Source organism: Eumetopias jubatus, unplaced genomic scaffold (assembly GCF_037043125.1).
Source record: "Eumetopias jubatus isolate StellerSeaLion01/CBP00866 unplaced genomic scaffold, mEumJub1_p1.0 scaffold_2, whole genome shotgun sequence".
NCBI lineage: Eukaryota > Metazoa > Chordata > Mammalia > Carnivora > Otariidae > Eumetopias > Eumetopias jubatus.
Window position 1 is genome coordinate 124,760,058 of NW_028274808.1, and position 26,223 is coordinate 124,786,280.

General features: G+C 38.4%; 1 protein-coding gene across 2 annotated transcripts in view; it reads left to right on the plus strand.

The window, feature by feature from the left end:
• Positions 1–26,223, plus strand: part of UNC5C (unc-5 netrin receptor C) — a 336,648-nt gene that overhangs the window by 225,546 nt on the left and 84,879 nt on the right. For both annotated transcript variants that reach the window (XM_088020228.1, XM_028117791.2), the window contains exon 4: positions 19,599–19,702. In XM_088020228.1, coding sequence (XP_087876354.1) covers positions 19,599–19,702 — 104 coding nt within the window. The remainder of the gene's footprint in view (positions 1–19,598; positions 19,703–26,223) is intronic.

Sequence of the window (26,223 nt, forward strand, 5' to 3'; positions counted from 1 at the left end):
TTGGGGATGTGAAAGAATTAGTGATATTTTTAAAAAGATCCTGAATTTTCTTTTTTTTAATCTGGTAAGAATTAGGCTACAGGAAAACCAACTATATATTCCTTTAATGAGTTTATTCTGCCAATGTGTTAGAACAATATTCATTAGTTTAACTATTGGAAATAGAAATTACCCATACAAAGCTTTTCTATTTATTTTTTGGAGCCATTCGAGTGCATCAAAATACACCTCTGTTTTCCAAACTGTGCTAAATTCTGGAGTATTCATGTTTAGGGAGAGGTTAAGCAGTGCCTCACAAAAAAGGGTTCCATAATCAAATAAATCTGGGAAATTATTTTTTTTTGGACAAAGTTAAATAGGTTTATTCATTGCAAAATTCTCAAATTTTTAAATATGCTAATGCATATTATGCCTAAGAAAGAGATGTAGCCTGCAGCTCTTTCGGCAGGCCCCTTTTCTCAATGAGTGCTATTCACATCTTGAACAGCATGAATGCTGCTTTAATCTGTCTTAAGGTTCCATATTGAGATATTTTCTCAAGTCTGAGACTGCTGAAATCCATGTGAATCATGTTATTTGAACTCTTTTGTATGCCTGCATTTTATTAAATTGTTAGTGATGGATGTCAGTATCACCCACCTATCACGCGTCACTGAGTCCCAACAGTCTTGGCTCTGAGGCCTCTCCCAGTTCTCTACTCGCCTCTTCCCTTCCCTCCTACTTGATCTAGGTCACAGCCACGACAAACATGTCCCAGTTAGTCCCCAGGGTTCCGGTTGTTTCCCTTTTAGTCCACCCTCCATATCACCGCAAATGCAGTCTTCCTGAAACCCGATCTCTGCACAGATCGCTTCCCGCCCTGCTAAAAAGTTACAGTGGACTGTGAGATAAAGTAAAGATCCCTTACAGTGCCATATGCCATCATACGAGTCCATTAGAGCTGGCATACAAAGTACCACAGACCGGGTGGCTTAACCAGCAGAAATCTCTTTGCTCAGTTCTGGAAATGGCAAGTCTGAGGTCAAGGTACCAACAGTGTTGGCTCCTTCGAGAGCCTCTCTCCTGGGCCTGTAGATGGTTGATTTCTCCACGTCTTTGCACGTTCTTCCCTCTGTAACTGTGCAAACCCAAATTTCTCTTCCTATAAAGACACACCAGTCACATTGGATTGAAGCCACCCTAAAGGCCTCATTTTAACTTCGTCACCTCTTTAAAGGCCCTGTCTCCAAATAAAGTCACATTCGGAGGTCCTGATGGTGAGGACTTCAACGTGTGAACAGCTCAGCCCATGACAACCGTGTTTCATGGTTTACATATTCAGCCTGTTTCCAGCTCCAACCACAGTGTTTCCATTTTCATCACACTAGATGTCCGTGCTTTCCAGCTATTGTTCACACTAAAAGGTTTCACCCTTCTCTTACGTCTCTTCGTTATTTGTAAACATTCATTTATTTAACAATATTTAGTAAGCATTTACTCTGTTCTTGGGACAGTTGTAGGTATTGGGTATGGAGCCAAAAACAAACCAGGTAAAGATCCCTGCCTTCATGGAGTTTATGTTCAGGTGGGCAAGGACAAACTTGAAATAAATAATAATCACGACCAGAGCAGATGGTAAGTGCAATGAAGAGAAGTAAAGCAGAAAAAGAGGGTATGTTGTGCTGGGGGAGGGTGGTCAGGGAATTCTTCTGGAAGATGTTGACAGCTGGAGAAACCTGAAGGAGGGGCAGGGGGACTCAGGCAGAGGGAGCAGCGAGTACCACAGATACCAAGACTCCGAGGCAGGCACGCGCTGGCCTTCGTAGGCAGATGGCCCGGGATACCGTAGGTGTAACAGCTTTGGTTCTTAGTTTGAGAAGAGAACTCTGGAATGTTTTCAGCAGAACAATTCATGATCTGACTTCTGTATTAGCAGAATCACGACTTGTGTTGAGAATAGATCAAGGGTAGAAGCACAAAGCCCAGTTATGAGGCTGTGTCTATGAAAGATGTTAGACCTGCATAGATTAGAAGCAGCGAAGGGGGTGCAGCCTGGCTCCTGGATACAGCAATCCCCCTTATCTGCAGGGAGATATGTTCCAAGACCCCCAGTGGATGCCTGAAACTGCAGATAGTACCAACCCCTACGTATGCAATGTTTTTTCTGTAGATACCTATGATAAAGTTTAATTTCTAAATTAGGCACAGTAAGAGATTAATAACAGTGATGATAAAATAGAACTACGATAGCAATATACTGTAATAAATGTTAGTGCCTGTGATCTCTCTCACAAAAGATCTTACTGTGCTGGACTCGCCCTTCTTCTCCTGATGATGACAGGCGATAAAATGCCTGTGTGATGAGGTGAATGACACAAGCATTGTGACATAGCATCAGCCCACTGGTGGCCTTCTGATGATAAGTCAAAGGAGGCTCATCTGCTTCTGGACTGTAGTTGACTGTGGCTGACTGAAACCGCCGAAAGCAAAACGGCAGACAAGGGGGGACTACTGTATATTTAAAGGTGGAGGTAATAGCTTTTGTTGAAAGATTGGCTGTGAGATGTGAGAGAGAGAAAGAGAGAGAGAGAGAGAGAGAGGAAAGAATGATTCAAGAGGCTTGAGCTTTTTGAAGAATTTGTTTCACATGTCCTGAATGAAGTCATTCCTGTCTCATGGGTCTCCATCCTTGGAAAGCAGTGTGTCCATTCTCTTCATATAGGGCTTGTCTCAATTGAATTACGTTCACTTGTAATGTTTGTGTTTCATCCCAGCAAGTTCTTTGAAATCAATTTTGCTTAATTCCATTTTGCTTAACTTTGATATCTTTCGTGCTTAGCACAATGCCTAGAACATCATAGATGTTTAATAAATTTTGTTGAATTAGAACTGTTATAAAAAATTCCTGGTGAAGTTTATTAAAATGCTATATATTAATCTTTCCTCTCAGAGCATATCTAAAGAGATTTTCTCTTTGTCTTATACAGATTCTCTATGAAATAGACTCTGAGATGGGGACATGCATGCAGGAAACGTAGTGAACAGTACTCAGGAATAGTACCTGTGGAGGAACACAGGCCGTAGGATTGGGCAGTTGGAGAAATTGAGCTGCAGGGCAAGTATGACAAAGGATGGCCACATAGGGAGCTCTGGAGCTCAAATGGCCCTGTAGAGTTTCCCCACCTTGAGATATAGGGGTGAGTGGGCCTTTGTTCCTCCACATGGACTAGCCAGTGGATGTCAGCCCTTGCTTGACTCCCAACCCCTACCAGCTTGTGTGACCTGGGTCAAGTCAGCTCTCCTCAACTGAGGGCAGTTCCACGAGAGAGGCACAGAGCTGTCTCACAGGCAAAACTCCCAAAAAGCAGAGTCAGTCCTGAAAAGGGATCTCAGTGGCAAAACCCTACGTTCACTATAATCGTCTACAACAAATCTTGAAGACTTCATTTTATTAATTATGAAGCTAAAAGATATTTTTAAACATTTTAAAAAGAAATAAGAAACTAATTGTTTTGGTCAAATATTTAAATGAATTCAAAGTTAGCTTCTAATTATAATCAAAAGAGGTACATTGATATAAGACAAAACTATTATCTTTCATTGCTATGTGTTCATTAATATCAATTATAATGAATATTTAAAATCACCAATTTATATTCTGTACTTAATTGGCTTGCCTAAAAGCTGAAGTTTAAGGACTGCATAGTTCCAAATGAGGAATCTCTTATTGTGTCAATTCCATATATGTGTGTGTGTGTGTGTGTGTGTGTGTGTGTACACACTATATATATCCCTATTCTCCACATAAAAATTAAATACATATAAGAACCCCATCTTTCTTTGCAATGTATTATATAAACTTTGCTGAACATAATTTGACATTTTCAAATAATAAGAAAACAAACTCTTTTAGTAAGAGATTAATTTGCCCATAGTACCTTTTTGTCTTCATGCAATAAGACTGAAGAACAGTTTGCCTGTAGTTCCATACTTTACTGAACTCATATGCGTGTATGGCCAAAGAAGACCATCCAGTATGTAAAGATGTAGTCATCTAGATTTATATCATGTTTTAAAAAAAAAAGGTTAAATTTCATTTCTCTTTATTAAGACTGATTTCTACCAAGCAAGTTCTTGCCAATATTGCATGAAGCTTGCAGATTTCCTAGTTTGCCCTGTTTCAAGTGAGCCTGTGGGGCTTTGCCCAGGAATATTTGACAGATGGCCATCACATAAACTGCAGTTAAAGTTTAAATTTGTCTCAGGCAAAGATAACTATGATGCTAAGGTTAAATAAATGCAATTACGTCTCACCTAATTAGACTTATACTCACGTGTACGATGGAGGAGCTCATCGTTCTTTCACAAAAAAACTCTAATTTCAGAACTTTATAAGGCAGGAATGAATATTGGCTGTTTATTTGCTTATAATATTTCATTTATTCAAACTATGTAAAATATAAAAATTGGTTTGTGACACAATCAAAGCGGAAGAGAATAAAAGGAACTATGGAGGTTAGAATTTAACCAGGCACGGGCTGAGAACATGACATGCTTCCTCTAGAATGGTGCACATTTACTACAGGGCCGTGCCAGTGTCCTCCGTGGGTGCTGTGGCTTCCACTGCAGAGTGAGGGGTTGCTTCTGAGAGACCTCGAGTCTATCCCAAGTAGAGCCTTTATGGTAATATGGCTACCAGTTTCATAGGGTTTTCTTCCAGTATCCCTTGTTCAAAAGCCAATGGGAAAATTCCTAGTGTTAAGGTAGGAATATAATTCAGGCAAAATGTTAGCAAACACTGTCATTCTTTGGGCAATGTCTTAGTTTTGATAGGGCTGCTATTTTGATGTTGTGATTGTTGATGTGGTTGTAGTTGCTTGTGGGGAGGAATACAATGTCAGCAGCAGAGTGGAATGGTTAGAGCACAGGTTTTGGAGCCAGGCTGACTTATGTCCAAATCCTAGTACCATCACTTACTAATATGACCTTGGTCACGTGACTTAACCCCTCTGAGTCTTGGTTTCATCAACCGTGAAATGCAAATGATAGGGTTATTTTAAGATTAAATTGGATAAACTTGTAAAGCATATGGCATAGCGCCAGACACAAAACAAATGCTCAGTGACTGATAATAGGTGTTCATAACAACTGATATCTGTGCATTTTGAAACTTCTCCGTACTCAGTTAACATTTTTTTTCTTTTTTCTTTTTTTTTTTTTTTCTGAGTTAACATTAAAAACTAAAAAGACTCTTCTTGTTTTACAACATCATGTCCCAGGCCCTGGCTCTCAGTCCTAGAGGATGAAGTTCTCTGCCAATTCACATACAATTAGACTGTAATTTTTCCCCCATGCCTGAGGATGAAGGAGCATTCCATATGGTCACTCTTCTCCTACGATTCAGGAGTCAGAGTGAATTTATGTGCACAGAGAATCCATCTTTCTGGGAATGGCAGGATAGTTCCTAAGGATCTTTTTCTTTATTCTGTGTGCAAACCAATAAATCACAAAGGCCACTGGTGACGGACTGGAATATGATAGTTCCTGGGAAGAATGAAGGAAGATCAAGATGGCCCTCTCTGCTCATCTCTCATTGCTCGTTTGTCCTTTTCCCTGGGCTCAGAACCTCCTTGTGGCCACCTGTGGGTTTGGACTAAGCCTTGTTCACATTTGTGAGTCTGTAGTGTCTCGCATATTATCCAGAATAGCAGTGTCCAGAGACATGTAATGCCAGCCACCTATGTCATTTAGACTTTTCCAGTAGCCAACCTTAAAAAAGTAAAAAGAAACAGGCAAAAGTAATTTTAGTAATATATCTTTTAGTCCAGTATATCTCAACTATCATTCCAACAAAGTAACCAATATAAACAAGTGTTAATGAAATATTTTATACTCTTTTTTTGCATGATTATCCTTGAGATCTGATGTGTTTACACTTACAGTACTTGTCCTTTAAGACTAGCCACAACTCAGTTGTTTGATAGCCACATGTGGCTAGCAGGGGACAGATGGGCTCTAGAATTAATGATTAGAAGGGTGACACTGTTTCAATCACTTTATTTCTCACCTCACATAGTTGCCTTTTTTTCTTTTAGTGAAAACACTTAAAATCTACTCTCTTAACAAATTTCAAGCACATAATACAGTGTGATTCACTGTAGCCACCATGCTGCAGAAATATATCCCCAGAACTTATTCATTTAGTAACTGAAATTTATACCCTTTGACCAACACTTACGTGAATTAGCTCATTCAATCCTTGCAACAATTCTATGCGACGGGTGCAATAATCACACTTTTACAGATGGGAAACCTGACAACAAAGGAAGATTCAAAATCCTTCCTGAGTTCACATCTGGTATATGGAGAAGCTGGTCTACCAGCAGGAGAGTCCATGCTTTTAACAAATACTCTGGGTACAGAGAAGAGAGCAGGTGACGGCGACTTTTATGTCAGGTGCTGGTTCACAAAATTATCTATTTTCCACAGGCATAATGTTATAAACTCATTGTTATTTTGTGCAGTGGTATCAGAAGTCCTCGGGTTCCTGCCTCTCTCCTATTGCTTGGTCTGTTCCAACCTCACCGGCTTCTTTGTTTCCAGAATGTAGTACACTCATTTCAAATACAGGCTATTTGTAATACCTGTTCCTTCCCACCCGGAATATTCTTCCCCAATTCTTAAATGTGGCTCAGGCTCACTTTCTTCTTTCATTCAGATTTCTGCTGAGGTGTCATCTCTTCAGAGGGGTCAACCCTGACCGATTGACCTAAAGCCCACTGACCCCAACTCTGTCACTCTCTTAATCCCAAACCTGCTTTAGTTTTTCTTGAGAGCATTTCTCTTCATCATTATTTGTTTCCTTTTACGTTGACTGTCTCCACCACCAGAATATAAGCTTCACAAGATCAGGCACTTTATTTTCTTTATCGTGATGCCCCCAATGCCTAAAAATAGTGCTTTGCACATGGTTGGTGCTAAGTAACTGAAGACATAAATAAATAGAATTAAATTGAATTAAACTGAAAGCGTACGATGGGACAAAGTGATGATGTTATTCAATGCTAATGATACGTTCTCTTAGGAAAAATGTTGTATCACCCAAATAATTTAAGGACATCAGGTAGAATAAAATGATTGCTTCTGTGCCCCCCCACACTTCAAACCTCCAGTATATTTTTGTACTTACTTATTTTCTTCATAGCACTTATCAACTTCTCACATACTATGTATTTGCTTATTTATTATGTTTATGGGTTGTAGCCTATCTCCCCCACCCCCTTAGAAAGTGAGATCCACATGGGCAAAGATTTTTTGTTTGGTTTATTCACTGATGAATTCAAAATGTCTACAGTGATGCCTGCATAGTGTAGGACCTCCATAAGTCTCTTAAAAGAATTAATTAATTAATATTTCTGGTGTAGGGCAGTAGTATCCTCAATTACATAGATGTAATCTTGTAAATTATTGTGAGTTATTATATAGAGAGGTCATTGCTCATGGCCTTATGTTTCTTTTCCATTCCCTACATGTCTACAGGGCAGAAAACAAGGTTAAATTATACTAAATTATAATGACTTGACCAAATAATACATTTATTTAACCAGGTGTTCTGAAAGATTTAGGTTATACCATGACAGAGTCTGGTAGCCTAACACCAAATAGCCTGGTAGAGTTCGGCGAGTTTACCAGCACACCAGAGTAAATGGTGTCATTAACATGCATTTCCGGGCTGTGGTTTGATCCCATGTGCAACTGTTTAAGCCCCTAATAAGCCAATTATAACTTACAGAGGCCAGATTTTGTATTAGATAAATTTCTTCTTGTTTCATATAAATCTCAACTGTTATATTAAATAGTTCATCATGTGGTTCCTATTTCAAGATTGAAAGCCATAAGACATACCTGCTTGCATCAGTCTGTATTCCTCCAAACATATTTTCTATTGTATTTGTACAGAAATTCCCAAGATTCGCAGAGTTCCCACAAATCCATCAACATTTATAGCTCATGTTTATTCTGAGAGGTAGACAACCAGTTGATAAAACACTGTCTCATAAGTTATATTTTGGGAGAAATCAGCTATCTATGTATTATAGGCAGGGCTGGTAACCCACTGGACTAAAATGTGTCATTATAATGTTTTATGCTGTATGAAAAGGGAAGTTTATGGCTAAACTGCTTATTTGCAAAAAAGCTTGTCTGCAATCATCGCATTCATTTTTGTACTCTGAGAAAAGAGCCTTAACTTTTTGATATGTCATGTTCCTCATCCATAAAGTTGGCATGTTTCTTATTATTTATCCCTAAGACATACCTTAAAAAATATTGTGATGGCATATAATCATTTTTTTTCTAAAACTAAAGATGCAGTGTGAATATAAAAGAGTGGCTTGTATGGGTTTTTTTCTTCCTCTTCTCTGTAATGGATGTCATTTGCAGTTCTAGCTCTAAAAATATTTATTTTTTAAAAAACCCTTCAGCAAAACTGAATACAAATATGTTGGTCCTATAAATGCCCCAAAGCCAAGAAATAAAGAAGAATGGCTTAAATGTGTTTCCCTTCTGCAGGGACTTTGTTAACTCAGGAGTTCTCTGTTTAAATGACCTCAGTGCAGTAAGGGATAGCCATCCCTGGGTAAAACTGAAGACGTTGTCAAGATGACGCCTCTGCTGATTTCCTTAAAGATTATTCCAATCTCTATCTCTGTATATAAACTATGATATTATTGGAAGTGTTCGTTTTTTTTTTTTACCACTCCCTAAGAGTGGTCAAAAACATTACTTTTTGAAAATGTTGAAAGAGTTTACAAAACACAACTCCGATATAAGCCCCCAACAATCCTATGAGGTAAGTTCTGTTATTATCCTTATTTTGCAAACTGAAACAGAAGCTGGGAACTTGGTAACTTAGATCTGAGTTGTAAACAAACTTGTGACACTTCCTGACTTTTCAACCTAATTATAGAGGAAACTTCATGTAGTTCATTTTTGCTGTTGGGTTGCTTGGGGTTTGTTTGTTTTGTTTTATCATTTGCAGTATTTGAGACGAAAGGCAAGTGAAAAAAAGAACCCCATCCAACCTTGTGTCCCTTACATTTAACGATCACTGAAAGAGTTGCTGGATTTAAAAAAAAAAAAAAAAAATCAGGATTTTTTTTAAATAATTCCAGCCAAGATAAGAATCTATTCCTGAAAAAGGAAACCATGGCAAACTTTTTAGGGTTCTGTGGCCTTAAGGTAGGCATTTTTTACTTCTAATAAGTGCCCAAAGCTCAGAAGAGTAATCTAGTACTTTCGAAATATGCTCTACTGGTCAGTTCATAGCAGTTATTTCCCATTAACAGCCAGAGTTGGTGATTTAAGCATAAGTGGTACTCTACTATGACAACATAATTAACACCTTTTATCATTGTTGGAAGAAAGATATTTTAAAAAAAAATTATTTATTTATTTGACAGAGAGACACACAGCGAGAGAGGGAACACAAGCAGGGGGAATGGGAGAGGGAGAAGCAGGCTTCCCGCCGAGCAGGGAGCCCCCTGGACGCAGGGCTCCATCCCAGGACCCTGGGATCACGACCTGAGCCGAAGGCAGACACTTAATTACTGAGCCACCCAGGTGCCCAGAAAGATACTTCTTTTCCTTCTAAAAACACAAATATTATGACTCTATGTGGCCACAGAACTATTTTATTCACTAGAGTAGCACTTTGAAACTACATTAAAACAATTTTTTTTAAGTTTTAAAAAATGGTCAGTGCCTCTCTGTTCATTGAACATGTACAACCTAATTGAAAAATTGGAAATCTGAAAATGTGAGTCATAGTAAAGCAACTGTGTTTGCTCGATGCAAGGACAGACCAGTGTCAGAAAGTGCACAAGATGGTCAGAAAGCATGGCGGGTAACCGCACTGTGAACCTCTTTGAAAGAGGTACAGAAATTCCCTAGATCAAGAGCCACATTGTCAAGACCAGCTCAGTTTGGGAGATAAGAAACTTGATTCTGATACTTGGAGTGTGGCCTCTTGGTAACAATAAGTAAGTGAATAAAGTAATTTATTTATTTAATTAAATATCCATATAGCCAGGAACTCTGTAAAAGTTCGACAGCTACACTGATTTGGGGCTTCATGGAGTGGGTCTCTGAATGAGGACATTTACAGAGAGCTTTTAGGTAATAGCACTGCCCTCCTAAGGGTTTTTATGTGTATTCTTTTATTTGATCTTCACAATAACCCTAGGCAATAAATACGGTAATTGTCCTCATTTTAGGGATGAAGAAACAAAAGCATTCAAACTTCCATAAGTACAGGACCAGGGTTAAAGTCAGGCAGGTAAATCCAGGCTCCACACTCATAGCCACTGTGTGGGATAATGGTCCCAAAGGCATCGGGGTCCTAATCCCTGGAACCTAGAAATCTTACCTTACATGGAAAAAGGACCTTTTTTGGACCTGCTTAACGATCTTGAGATGGAGAGATTTTCCTGGATTATCCAGGTGGCCCCTAAATGCCATCATAAATGTCCCCATAAGAGAAAGAAAGAGGGAGATTTGACACAAATAGAAGAGGAGGAGGCCATGGGACTGGAAAAGCAGAGATTGGAGGGAGGTAACTACAAGCCAGGGAATGCTAGCAGCCAACAGAATCTGGACACAACAAGCTGTGGATTCTCCCAGAGAATTTATGGAGGGAGTACAGCCTTACTGACCCCTTGATTATGTATGGCCCAGTGAAACTGTTGGCCTCCAGACTACGGGAAAATAAATTTCTGGTGTTTTAAGCCAGTGCATTTCATGGTAATTTCTATAAGAAACAAATACAACCACTATGTAGACCCACATAATGGGGTAGCCGGCTTGTAAATAGTTAATGAACTTGAACAAGTTAGTCAACCTCTCAGGGTTTTAGATGCATTATCTGTAAAGGAAGAGGGTTGACCTGTGCAATTTCAAAGAGTTTTTATAGTCACCAGAAGAGAAATTGTTCCCAGACCTTTGGTAATGGGGCTTGCCAGTTTATTTTGGAAATTGATTCTAATTCAGCATTTATTAAGTTCTCCTATGTACTAAGCACCAAGCACCAAGATATATTTGACCCTAAAGAATTTTTAAAATGAAAAAATTAGCATTCAGTTGGCTGGAATTAGTTACTTTATCTTTTTAAAGTGAAACTTAGCAGTGATATGATATCCAATAGAAAGCTGGCCATAACTACGCAGACACACCCCATCTCAGAAAGTTCTGTGCAGTGAACTCTAGGGTTGGGGATGCAGATGCATCATATCTTGAATGCTAACTCCTGCTTAGTTATACCTCCCAGGGTTCTGTGCTAGGGAGGCTAAGTGAAGCTAAATCCAGACTCCATAGGGACGCCTCGGTGGCTCAGTTGGTTAAGCAGCTGCCTTCGGCTTGGGTCATGATTCCAGGGTCCTGGGATCCAGTCCCACATCGGGCTCCTTGCTCAGTGGGGAGCCTGCTTCTCCCTCTGCCTGCCGCTCCCCGTGCTTGTACTCTCACTCTCTCTCTCTAGCAAATAAATAAATAAAATCTTTAAAAAAATAAAAAATAAATAAACCCAGACTCCATAGAAAAGAATTTCATGACTTACTCTTTGGACACACATACACTGTGAGGGAAGGCGGTGGTGCCGAACACTTGCTATTCCTACTCTAAAGAACAAGAGCTGAGCAGAAATCATAACCACTCTGGACAGGTTCCTCCTTACCTGAAAGAGCTTCAGGCTTTTGTTTACATAGCAACCATAGCAATGAAGACATTGGTTCGGAAAAGATTGTGGGGACATATTTATCCTATGTAATCATCAAAAATTACAGACATAATGACAAAAGTGTCTTTCCAGCCATCAAGAAAACTTTTGGTTCTCCTGACTCATGTGCTAATAGTTTCCATTTATTTAAAATGGAATCATTTCCATTTCTTTAATATTCTGAAATCCTAACATTTATTGCCTAACATTCTTTCTGAAAGTAGGCAAGAGAACATAAATTTATAATTATAAAATGTGAATTCAGAAAATGTTATATATGCAATCGTACTAACAGAAACAGCTTGGCCCACCAAGCTGTCTTTCTCGGTTAAGCATCTGAGAGTCCAAAGAGAGAAGAGCTGTGGGGAGAAATCTGGGGGATCATCTCTGACGTGAGAGAGAGAGAGGCCACAAGAAACGCTAAGATAAGTTTGACACTCAGCACTGAGTTTGCTAGATCAGTGTCTCAAAATGGCAATCCACAGGCTTCTTGGTTTGGCCCTCAAAATGTTGGCCCACACAAGAATTCTTGATAAAGTTTTAAGCAATTAACAACCTACGCAATGAGAAAAAAAATCATATAATAATTCACATTACCAGCTTCTGTTAGCAATCAAATACGGGGTCTGCAGTCTGCTGAGTCTGCATTCCTATATGACAACATACAGCTTATTGCTGAGTAGCAAGAGTTAAAAAAAAACTGTGGATTGGTTTTATATCCTTGTCTCTATTAAAATTTAGAAATGAAAAATAGCCCAGGTGGGCATCATGTTTCAATAAAAAAATTATGGTGCCTAATTTTCTATCATTTGTGTTACTTGCATGGTCCCTAGATACACGTGAAATTTTGATTGCTATGCTAGACAATGTCAACTGTCAGCCTGTACAAAAACTTTTCACTACTGACACTCTGGAAACACCAGTGGAGGGACCATTAAAAGCCAGGGGGTAAGAACCACACTGCAGAAGCAGGTTTGCTTGGTTCCCATGGCCTCTCAAAGCCTCCCTCCTGCTGCCTATAGTATCTAGCCCAGTGCCATGTATAGCATAGGTGTTCCATAAATAATCAATCAATCATTAAGTGGTTCTCATATTTAAGCACTGTGCATAAAACACACCTGTGGGACCTTTTACAAGTGTAGCTTCCCAGGGCCCAACCTGAGTATGAAATCTGACTTTTTATCAAGCACAGCATGGTAGTCCCTAGATTTCTCTTTGTGAAACATCCTCTTCAATAATTAGCCCTCCCACATTCATAATTGTTTTGTCTCATTTTATTATGTTTATTTTGACTGGCAATGATAATACCTAATATCTGTATAGTATGATAAATTTGCTAATGTGGTGGGGAAAGGTGAGGTGGGAGAGTACTATCTTTTGGGCACATATATTCCGGGCACGATGTTAGGATTTCATAGGTACTTCTTCTGATATAACCTTATAAATTAGTTACTATTATTGTGCCCATTTTTCAGCTGAAGAAACTAAGGCAAGGAGAAGTTACATAGTGTGCTCAAGGTCACCCAGCTAGTCAAGTGGTAGAGTCACAACTGAACCCAATTTTCTCTATGCAAAGACCCTGCTCTTAGCTATAATGTTATCTTGCCTCCTAGAACTTTCAGATTTTCACAGTGACCTACAATAAAAAATATAGTCCGCTTCTTCTTATACATAGAAATACACACAGATATGTGCATATGTTTGTGTGTGTGTATATAAATTATAAATATGTATGTATATATATACATATGTGTCAGTGTGTATATATAATATATAATACACACAAAATACCCTGTATGATACCTCTTGGCATTTTCTGTTCATTCTATTTCATATTTTTTAATGTTGCTTTTTAATCCACTAAATTGATTTCATAGCCCTCTAAGGGGTCATGACACACAATTTGAAAAACATAGCAATAAACTTTAAATTCCAAAAGAACAATAAGGAATATTAGATACTATAGTTTATAGACCATATGGCCAAAGTCTCTAAGAGAATGACATGCTGAAAATTGACTCCTATGAGCAATCATCTTTCATTCCAGAACTCTCTGAGTATTAATAATAGAAATCATTATAATAATTTATTACATGTTTTGTGCTTTATAATCTTTCAAAACCTTTTCAGATCCAGCATCTCTTTTAATATTCACCAAACCTTATGAGATCTAAAAACAACAAAAAAAAACCCAACCAACATTAATAATATAATATGTCATTTATCTTATTATTCTGTGGAGTTTAAGGATTTTCATTTCCACCAGGACAGCCTATTGAATTGAAGTATACCCACTGGAGAATTCTTGACTTCCTGGTGTCAGTCTATCACATTGCCAAGATTTGGTCTTTTAAAAACTATTGTATTCTAATAAATCTTTCCATACAATGAAGTAGTGCTGAGGAAATAAACATTTTTAATAAACATAAATCATTCTAAAACACTCAGAGTAAGAACATATTCATTATCTTTTTCAAAGAAAATAGTATCAGCAACCTTCCTGCTCAGACACAATAGGGAGATCTTTGGCTGATATTTTCGGGGTGGGGGGAGGTTCCATCCATAATCAGTAGGGCTTACGGGGTTTGGATGGTAGCGTGATGCATTATACACAAAACCTAGGCCTGTGCAGCCCCAACTTTCCAGTCGTAGGCCACACACATTCTTTTGGATGGTGTCAGGCAGAGTTGCTAAAGGGATGGAGACATGAATTTCTGCCCCTTTTATAAATTTGCACATTGACAGGATGGGGCTTACACGCTGCTTTGGGTAGGCACTTCTCTCCCCATCTCTCCATGGAGACAGAAAATTAGTTCTGTCAAAGTTAATCTGAATGCATTTACAATCAGCCAAGTTTTAATTTTAGTCTGCTTTTGTGATTGCTTCCTTGGATTTGTATAAAGAATTTCCCGATATTTTTAATACCCAATCTTCTGGGACCCACTGTTTTCCCTGTTTTCTAACTCTTACCTATACCTATAGACCCAAGTGTCCAAAAATTCCATGGAAATTGTCCTGAGGGGAAAATTGTAAGCTGTTCTCTTCAAAGATTCATCAACTCCTCTATTATTTAAAAATGATTTCTTCTATTATTTCTCTTGGACGCTGATCTGATTGGTATAGCTCCTTAAAGATCCATCACAACCAAGTATTTTATTCAACACAGGAAAACCTCTTTCCCCCTCAAACACTTGTTTAAAATGTTAGTCTGTTCAGTCATTGGCCCTTATATGTAGCAAAAGAGACCTCTGAAAGCATCCAGACATTTATTTTCATTTTACAAATGAGGAAGGTGAAGGGCACAGACTTCAGACTCCCAGTTAGCCTTCTTTTCCGTGTACCACACCGTCAAAAAGTGAAGTTCATGTTTGTAGAATGCCATGAATTGGCATAGTCCACATCATAAATAATTTGTAACCACAGTATTATTATTGTGAAAAAAATTCATTGAAAGTATCAAAATTCTACAGTAAAAAATGAGACGTCATGTGTGCCCATGCATGTAGGTGTTCTGAAAGGCTTTCTTTGATTACTGTGTAAATGGTAAATAGAAATCCATATAGTTTCAAGTCTGATTCTACATCTGCTAATTGGATTTTGCTGTATGGATTTAGTAAGCCAATATTCATGGTCTTAGGTAAACATCTCTCAGAATGCATGCATATGACAAAGCTGATTTTTCTTTTAGTCACTGGAATCAACACCTAAGTCAGAGGTAGGCCAAGTTGACTTTGCAAAAGTAATCTAGGTTATAATGAAAGGACTTTATACTTATTTTAGTATCAGCCTTAGAACTAACGGAAAGAAAACAGAAATGCAGAATCCTAAAGGTCTTCCAAGAGCAGAAATTCATCTCTTCTACTGACAGGAATACCTACATTATTCTGAACCGTTCCGTTTTACATCTAATTCCTAGCTGACAAGTGTCCGTTTTTCATGCTTATTCATTTGTCACCCTTGTGTTCTCTCTGCCAGCAAGGCATCCGGCCTGCCTTCTATCACATCTCTGCAAATGATAAGGGATATGCTTAAAATGTTACCCACTCTCCCCTCGCAGAGTAACGTGGAGACCTACTGAAATTAGCAGTTGCTTTGCTGGACAGCCACAATATAGTCTATGCTCATTACCCAACCTGAAAGCTAGAAAAGAGGTTTTATGGCAGAAATGAGAGGATTTTTCAGGAAGAAGTATTGCCTCATGGGGGGTTAAATATGAGATCATTTTAGAAATTACATAAAATTTATATGGAGTTTAAAGCCAAACCACTAAAGTGAAATAATTATCAGGCATTCAATGATGGTTCAGTTCAACCTGTCTCTCGAAGTGTGTGCTTCTGACATGTGGTCACCATTCTCAGTTAGGAAACAAGGATTCTCATAAGATGTGCCTTCATATGGCAGGAATTTGAAACCCATGCCAAAAACTACACTATATTCTAAAAATTATAGCATGCTGCATGCAGACCCATCGCCCCTTAATGGTGCCGCTGACTTCTGTCATCGTAAAATTTGGCAAAAGAGCAGTAGGTTCTCATGATGGTCATATTCCCAGTTCCTGTGCACCCCTCAACACAGCTTGACTTCCACTCACCCTTCGTGCCTAAATGTCCCAAACCAATCCCTTCTTCGCCCCCGTGAGTCTTTCCCGGGATTTGTCCTGTTGGCCTCCCAACTTCTAAAACTTTACTCTCCTCTTAGCTCCTCTGACACATGTCTGTTTGGTTCCTCTCTTGCCTCTTGGTTCATGCCATGTCATTTTGCTGGCAGCCTTTTCCCTCGAATGTTGGTGCCCTGCTTGTTGAACACAGTCTTTCCCCTGGTGATGTAATCTAATCTATTTCCCGTGCTTCAGCCATCTCCTAGACAACGCAGCACAAATCTCCTACGAGGATTTTTTTTTTTTTTTAAGTTCTAGGCCAGTGGTTCTCAACTTTGGGTGTATTTTGCCTACAGGGAACATTAGGCATCGTATGGAGGTATTTAGTTTGCCCTGGCTTGGAGGGGTGCTTCTGGCTTTTAGTGGGTGGAGTCCAAGGATGCTGCTAAGAATTTTGCTGTGCACAGGACAACCTCACAACAGAGAATTCTCCAGTCCCAAATATCAGTAGTACTGTGGTTGAGAAATCATGATCTGGATTTATTGCACTTTCCATCTGAATATCTTACAGACACAGCAAACTGAGCCTATACCAAAATGCATTGCTATCTTTCCCTTCACTTTCCTGCCTAATTCGGTACTATTTCATCTAGTGATGCTACCATCTTAACAACAGCAATAGAATTGCTAAGAACATACTGTTATTCTTCCCTCCTGGCATTTTCCAAATACCTGAGTCTTCCCGAATGTATGATCATTTTATTTCTAGAATCTGCCTTCTCTTCCTCCTATTGCTTGCCCCTCCTCACTATGACTAGCTGAGTTCCGGACCCCGTCATCCCTCCTGGTCTACTCAGATGGGTCCCTAACTACCTTCTGTCTCTTCACCACCGCCTCAATCCATCTATCACAAGGAGGGCAATGTGACATTTGATCTCCTTCATTTGCTTAAAAGCTTTTGAGGGTTTGCCATTCCTCAGCATGGCAGAAAGGCACTTCACAACTAGACATTAGCTTACCTGTCTAGTTTTGGGTCTTTATCTTACACATCGTCATCTTAAGTACCTAATCAATTGTCAACCAAAGCATATGATTAATAAATATTAAAAGAATTTGTTTTAGCTATTTGGATACATATGTGCCTCACTCTTATTCTTAGCCCTCATTTTGTGACATGCCAATTAATTTAACCAAGAATGAGTCAGTGGGTTCTTTAATTTGAGAACTAATTCCAGTCATTATTTCTTCACCCTACCCTACATCAGATGGGAGTTTTTCAGAATGATTTTTTTTTTTTTACAAACAAGGTATATGTTGTCAAGAACATTTTATCCCATAAAAATTGTTCATTGTTGCTATTCTTTTTATTAGTATTTGACGTTTTGCCAAAGTTTTATCTTAATGCAGATCCAAAACAAAGAGAAGCTACTATAGTGTGTGTGCTGCCAAAGTGAGCACAAAGAGAAACTACTATGTAAGAAGTGACACAGAGGAGAAAAGTTTTAAATGTTTGTGTTGGAAGGACACAGATTAACCAAAAGATGTGTGAAAGGGATGTGTGTAATAGCAAAATATGTACAAACCAAGGTTCAACATGTTCTAATGTAGCATTGATTATTTTGCTGTAAGGCTTTGAGTAATTTGATAGATATGTTTCTTATATGTAAAATAAGGACATGGTTTCGATAACTTGTAAATTCTGACAATCCTGTGGATTTTAAGTGTTTTTTTCTGCAATATACTCAATTTCTTGATAATCAAATTACAAGATAATCAAATGACTGGCTTTCTGCCAGAAATTCCGTCACCATTTGGAGACCCCCTTGTCTTACCTCAAATCGCACAGATCCATAATTTTCTCACAACCCCTAAGCTCTTGAAAGTTTTCTTATGCCAAGAAATTCAATAAATGGCAAGTATGTAACAATGGATTTTTCTCTCTATCCATTCTTCCAGATGGTACTTTCTGATAGCTCCTTGAAAGACATTAAGGAGATGACCTCCAGAGTCTTTGGGTTTCCACCCATCGTTCAGTAGGCTAAAATGGTACTTTTCGATTCTTAAGCCTTTATCAGGGCCATGGCATGAAAGGATAGAAGCACTAATTTATAATCAAAGTCAACGGATAAAATTACAATAACTTTTCATTAGAAGAAGCTGAAACTGTACATGTATGAAATAAAGTATTTGGTATGTTTTTGGTTTGGGTTTTTTTTTGTTGTTGTTAATGTTGCTTCAGAACTCTATGATTGGATCATTTATTTTTTAATTTGGGTGTTTAAAATTACAAACTGATTTCTAATATGTTCATGTCCACTTATAACGATTTTTAAAAGTCTACTGCATATATCTTAGCAACTATAACTATATAAATATACAATTAGGCAGTTGGCATATTTGAGCAAAAATGACCATTTAATCTTCTAATCAAAGAATGGCTACATAATTACATATTGAGATATTTCTAGACTCATCCCCATAGCTCCTCTTTTTCTTGCTTCCTGTTTGAAACATCTCAAGAAGTTACATTAATTCTCTCAGGACTCCAGCTTTCTGTTTCCCACTCTGAAACATAAACTTCCTCTTGAGTTATTGATCAAAAGATCTCAGAGTTATTACAACTTTAATAATACCTATTATGAAGAAAGAGAAAAATATTTACGTATATAACAGACTCTGTATGTATAAGTATCATGATAATGGGGCTCTTTTGATAAAAAAATGTGATCACCATAATTGATGATCAAGTAATACTAAGGAAATGCAATTAATCAATTTCACTGATTGTGTAAATGAGGTTCTCCAAAGCATTCCATTGAAGATTAAAGTAGAAGCAGTTAATAGCCTCTGAATTTCATGTTTTCCACCACACAGAATATAATAGTCTGGATTATGGTACAGTACTAACAAAGTGTGGTTAAAAAAAAATAAAAAGAGGGGCTCCTGTGTGGCTCAGTCATTAAGCGTCTGCCTTCGGCTCAGGTCATGATCCCAGGATTCTGGGATCAAGCCCCACATCTGGTTCTCTGCTCCACGGGAAGCCTGCTTCTCCCTCCCCTGCTCCCCCTGCTTGTGTTCTCTCTCTCGCTGTGTCTCTCTCTGTCAAATAAATAAAAAATCTTTAAAAAAATATAAAATAAAAATAAAAAGATACATAAAATACTAAACTGGGATATTTTTATATCATTTTCCATAAATAAATAAATGTTAATTATTAGTTTTGTCATGTATTTTATTACCTGTGCTTTCCAGATCTACGGAAGACATTTGAGCAGGAACCCCTGGGAAAGGAAGTATCTTTGGAACAGGAAGTCTTGCTCCAGTGTCGACCACCTGAAGGGATCCCAGTGGCTGAGGTAACAAAAATTCTTTGCATTTAGCAACTGGCACTTAGTTATTCTAACAGAGGCCTAATCCATGGCTAATGGGGCAGTGAATTAGGGTATGGCATGATGAATGGTTGGGAATGGAGTCCTAACTGCCTGCTGCTGGCAAAACAGATTGATTGGGGACTGATTAATGACTTGGGAGTCAATTAGAATGCCCCACTGGACAAAGCCACGGGCAGCTTGGTTCAATTTTGTCATTCTCTTTCAAGAAATCAGAAACACTGCTTTATTGTATCTGGCACTTTTCATATAGAGTGGTGATAAGACAATAATGTACTATCAATTTTATTATTGTTCTTGATCATATGCAACAAATGTAAAAGGTGTGTGTGTGTGTGTGTGTGTGTGTGTGTGTGTGTGTATGAGCCTGTGCACCCCACATTGACATTTCCTGTTCCATGATGTAATCTAAAGGCCATATTTACACACCATGAATAGAAACATGCTTGAGAAATGACAAGTGTCAATTAGTTTCCTACCATGAACTTTTTATCAAGCTCTTCATTTTCATTTTTTGTTTTTACTAAAACAAAGCCTGTTGATTGTTAATGAAGCATGATGAATCAGATACATACCATGTTTTTCATTAGCACCAAACCATACAGTTGTCCTTTGCAAATGCCTGTCTATGGGGGATAGGCCTACATGACCACAAGAGAATCCCGTGCCCTCCTTGAGCCATTCACCATCATAAAGCATACTTGTTAGGAAAATCGTCTAATACTGTGTCTTTCATTTGTTAACAAATAACTCTAAACTCTCAAAAATGCTACCATTTATGATTTTTAGGAGACATCCTAATAGGGCATCAGACGCTATTGCCTTAGCTAATCCGGTGTTCTGTGGGCCCAGAAACACTTCAATTTGACAAGTGACATACATTGCTGCCAACTTGTTGGTCCTTGTTAACCTCCAAACTATATTTAGTCCTTTGAAATTTTTACTCTTTATTGCATGTATAGAAAGAGGCGTTTTTTAGCTGCCGCAATTTGGGTCTGCATATGGACCCGCTAGATTTTTGTTGTTGTTGTTGTAAAAATAAGCCCCGAATTCTCCCTATCTATGAAAGTGCAAAAAAACCATTATTGACACATCATCGTTCAAAAAAGTTTTGTAGCTGTACACTTACTATTAGATTTCTCATAGTTTTTCAGTCTTTTGAAGGTTGAAGCAAAGGTGGGAGTCAACTCCGTTAGCTGGTCTCACAACAACAAGATTAAACATCTAATTGCTCTTTCCAAATTATTATTAATAATAAATGAATTAGAAATTTAGGCAAGGCTCTTAGAAAACAACTGCGTTTTTTTTCTCTCACAGCCATTTATATCTCTAGCCTCAAAGTAGCACTCTTAATGAAGCTTCTTGTTTTCCTCTGAAAGAAGAGAACTATTGTTTGCCTTGTAACTGGCATCCCCTGGTACTTTCAAGCAGTGCATTGGACTCTTTGCATGATTATAGCTGTTTTATCCAACCACATCAAGACTTTATCTTCCAACACCGATATGCAATATGATTTAGTGTAATGAAAGGAGACAACTCTTTTCTCTTCAGTATTTCATTTCACTTATTATAAGAGTGCACCTGTCTCCATTGTATTTTTAAAAATTCTAATGCAAACCGCCATTAAACTGCCTTAAAGACCAAAATATATTCTGAGTAACATGGGCATCCATAGCCTCATTTTTACCCAGCATTTCTTACAGATTGCTGATCCCTGCAAAGACTTTCAGTGACAAGATCCTAGTAATTTTTTCATTTTTTTAGTCTCTCCAACAAAGTGGTTCACTTTGTCAAGGAGTAAAGATTCATGACTGAAACTAATTGACTGTGAATTTTATTTGTATCATCAATGGGGAAGAGACCAATTAACACTTGGCAAGCTCAAAAATCATATACCCATTTGACATTCAAAGAACTATATTTAATGTGGCTTTTTCTTTTTCTTTCTTTCTTTCTTTCTTTTTTTTTTTTTTTTTTTTGAAGTCAGAAGACACATCAAACAGCTACACTCAAGAGCAGGCTAGCAAACGCCTATGTAGATTCTATCCAACACCCTTAGAATCACTAAGATCAGAAAGCTAATAAGTACCTTAATGAAACACATTACAACGGTCAGTTGCTTAAGAGGGGTAGATAAATGAATAAAGAAAGGAATGAAATGTAACCTGGTGAATTAAAAGATTGTAAGCCTATTTTAATTTTATGATAAATGCATTCATTACTTAATATTTAAATTTTTTGAAGAATCTAAAAGCATAAAAATAGCATAGAATGAAATATTGAGCTCACAGATCGACTCTTGCACTTTCCCGTAAATAAAATCAGTCCTTAAGATATCAGGCTATACTGGCAAGGATTTGTGCTTCTTTTGCATCCAAGGCAAACGATTCTGAAAAACTCCAATGGTAAATGCTCAATGAATGCATGGCTGATCAATTCAGCTGATCTTTGTTTTATAAGTATGTGTCCAGCTCCACTGAAGGAGTAGTCAGGTACGTTATTTGCAGAATATGAGGCGGTAATCACTTTCTTCCTTCCCATACAAGTCAATAAATTTCTAAAGAACTCTACTAATCTTAAATTACAGTGGTATCACCTGTGATACAAATAATGGCAGAGGTATTTCTGAGGTCATAAATAATATTTAATATCACCCCTTATTTTGGCTTTAGTCACGACCATAGAATGTTAATCTCATTTCCTTGCAGAACTCTAGGTGTAAAGACAAGCATCACCATTTTTAACTTTTTGACTTTGGGCAAGGTATTTCAGTCCTCTATACATATGTTTTCTGAATTATTAATGGAGATAATAATAATAATAGTATGTCTCCAGAGTGTAGTTTTGGAGTTTAAATGAGATGGTACATGTGAATCACTTAGACAATGCAGAAAGCTCAAGAAACATCAGCCACTTTTTGTACTATTATTATGTTATCACCTATTGATTCACAGAAGATGGAATTCAACCTCTTGAATTCAGAATAGTCACTGAGTGCATTGAACCTATGCCAGTGCTGTGGGGCATGCAGAGATGAATCTTCTGTCCTGAGAACCACCACCAATATGCCCTCCTCTATTCTCTAGCCAGGACTTTGGTTAGAGTCCATAAATTCTACAAATGAAGATAGCACTGTAAGCTTTACATAAGGAAAGGCCCTTATTTATATAAATATCTCTTTTTAAAAAAAAGATTTATTTATTTCAGAGTTGGGGGAGGGGCAGAGAGAGGGAGAGAATCTCAAGCAGACTCCTTGCTGAGCGTAGAGCCCCATGTGGGGCTCGATCCCAGGACCCTGAATTCATGACCTAAGCCAAAACAAAGTCAGTCGCTCAACCACCTGAGCCACCCAGATGCCCCATATGTAAATATCCACTTTACAAATGACTTGTTAATGTAAATATCTATAGCAAGTCATGACATGCTGCTGTTCTTTTTCTGATTTTTATTTTTTTTTTAATATTTTTTTAAAGATTTATTTATTTTGAGAGAGTGAGAATGAGAGAGTACATGAGAGGGGGGAGGGTTAGAGGGAGAAGCAGACTCCTTGCTGAGCCAGGAGCCCGATGCGGGACTTGATCCCGGGACTCCAGGATCATGACCTAAGCCGAAGGCAGTCGCTTAACTGACTGAGCCACCCAGGCGCCCCTTTTTCTGATTTTTAAAGTTACTGTTGTCCACTTAGTCATCATGGTCCCAGGACATTGGAGCAGCCTGCGTATTTTATTTCAGAGAGGAAATCTGGGCTGAGGCTACTGGTGGTAGTTCTCCTTTTCAGGGCCAAAGGAAAGAGACTGACCAAGTTTCAAAGAAGGAAGAGGCCAATCCAGATTTCTTGTACTCACTCCCATCTCTACAGGTGGTGACCTTTTGACTAAGAACTCACCTTAATACTTATTGGGTAAAAAAAAAAAAAAAAAAAAAAAAAAAAAATTATGCTGCGGGCACTCCAGGATAAACCACATAGGTTTCAGGGTTCTAGGCTTGATGCTCCCTTCTCTGGTCTCCTTGCCAAGTCTTTCCTTTATATCTATTTTCTTTATTTAAAATATTTAACAACTACACAACTTCCTTAGCACAGGGGCGGAATCTGAAGGCCCTGTGCTGTATCAGGTATAAACCCTTTAGCTGCTGAATCAGAAGGTGGCCCAGGGAGCCATCCAGTATTGGGAAGGAGAGGGGGAGCACTCAGTTACTTCGCAGCACATACAGAATTATCTCAGAATTTAACACCTGGTATGGAAGAACCAATGTGGCTGGCCCCTATAGACAATGATTTTACCTAGCCCCAACTACTACTTGTGTTGAAATGTATCTGTTGACTCCTCTGCCTGCCTAAACTGTGAAGAAATAAGGAGCAAAAAGGGAGGGGCAGGTTCAGGTTCAGTTTTTATCTCTAATACCAGCACACTGAATCTACCTAGTAGATTCTCTGACTATATTTAATTATATGAAGGAAAGAATGCCTGTTGGATACAGGTACATTTCAGGAAATTGAGATGGAAGTTTCCAGAAAAAAGATGTTTGTCACCCCTGAAGATGCAACCCTATTGAGAGAACTCAGTGTGAGGTGAGGGGATCCAATAGTCTAAAGCCTGAGAGCAAAGTTCCAACCCACTAGGACCAGGATAAAATAAAAGGGGGGAGGCGCATTGGAAGTTACTTCAGTTCAAAGAGTATAGGGCAGGTTAATAATACTTACATTAAAATTAAGAATAGACTAGATAAGAGAAAGAAAAACAACTACCAGAAACACTCTAAAATGGTATTGCCCACTATCTTAATAACTTTTTTGCTAGGACCACGCCAAAAATATAATGTTTTTCTTACATTTCTGGGAAGGCATTTGCCTCCCTTTCAATAGACAAGCCTCCCCATCTCCCTAAACAAGCCAGAAAATTAATATGCTCATGAATGGGTGCAGGGTTGCTCCAGTGGTATAATAGCAGCATTCTGTGAAATGAATCCCTCTTTGCTCATCTTAGTTTATGCCTAGAAAATGTTGCTGTCACATCGTGAGCCAGAAACATACTCAGAGATACTTTATTTCATCAGATTATCTCTTTTGGAGAGTACTGGGATCAAAACATCAATGGATACAAGATTTGTTGGCATGGCAGAAGGAGCAAAACTGAATTTTTCATTAAAACCTGTGATTTGTATCACCTTTAACAAGGGGATAATTGCTTCTCTAATTATAATTGAGCTATTTCTCATAGGAGTTTAATTGGAGGAAGAGGGCACAATGTTCAACTTATTGACCCAGTTGTGCTTAGAAACTGTCATCTTATTTATCAATATTTGCATCTCTAATTAGCAAGTGGGAAAATATGGGTTGAAGGGCAAAAGAATAGATTATTTTGCTGAGTTTAGTCTTGATAAACAGGCAACAGATTTTTTTTTTTTTTAAGCTACTACTGCCAGGGCAAAAAGCAAAAAAGCCGGCAGCTGGAGGCTCTGCCAAATGTGCAGCATCAGGTGGCACTCCATCTAATTGATTATTAATATGGCCGCTGAACATTTTGTTTCATGAGAGGCGTGCACGTTTCACTGCCGTTCCCTCATAGCGAGAACTTCACTTTGATGCATTTCCATGCAGGTGCATTGTCTTCCAAGCTGTGCTTTATATTCTCTGCAGGCAAAGAGCTTAGGAAAGAAGAGTTTGAATACAAATCTGGGGAGAGATACTGCTTTCAGTGCCCAGTAAGATCTGGTGGAGCTTTTCCTAGCATGGGTGTAGCAACAAGAAGGTGTTTTTTTTTTTTTATTTTCTTATTGTTATGTTAATCACCATATATTATATCATTAGTTTTTGATGTAGTGTTCCATGATTCATTGTTTGTGCATAACACCCAGTGCTCCATGCAGAACGTGCCCTCTTTAATACCCATCATCAGGCTAACCCATCCCCCCCAGCCCCCTCTCCTCTAGAACCCTCAGTTTGTTTTTCAGAGTCCATCGTCTCTCATGGTTCGTCTCCCCCTCTGACTTACTCCCCTTCATTCTTCCCCTCCTGCTATCTTCTTTTTTTTCTTTTTTCTTAATATATGTTGCATTATTTGTTTCAGAAGTACAGATCTGTGATTCAACAGTCTTGCACAATTCACAACGCTCACCATAGCACATACCCTACCCAATATCTATCACCCAGCCACCCCATCCCTCCCACCCCCCACCACTCCAGCAACACTCAGTTTGTTTCCTGAGATTAAGAATTCCTCATATCAGTGAGGTCATATGATACATGTCTTTCTCTGATTGACTTATTTCACTCAGCATAACACCCTCCAGTTCCATCCATGTCGTTGCAAATGGCAAGATCTCATTCCTTTTGATGGCTGCATAATATTCCGTTAACAAGAAGGGGTTTTTATTACGAGCTGATTATCAGCCTTGCAAACGGTTTTGCAAGAGCATTAGGTTCCCTGAGTAGTAGTCAGCTTGCAAACTTGGCATTGGTTCATTCAACAGTTGTCGGCATCACCTCT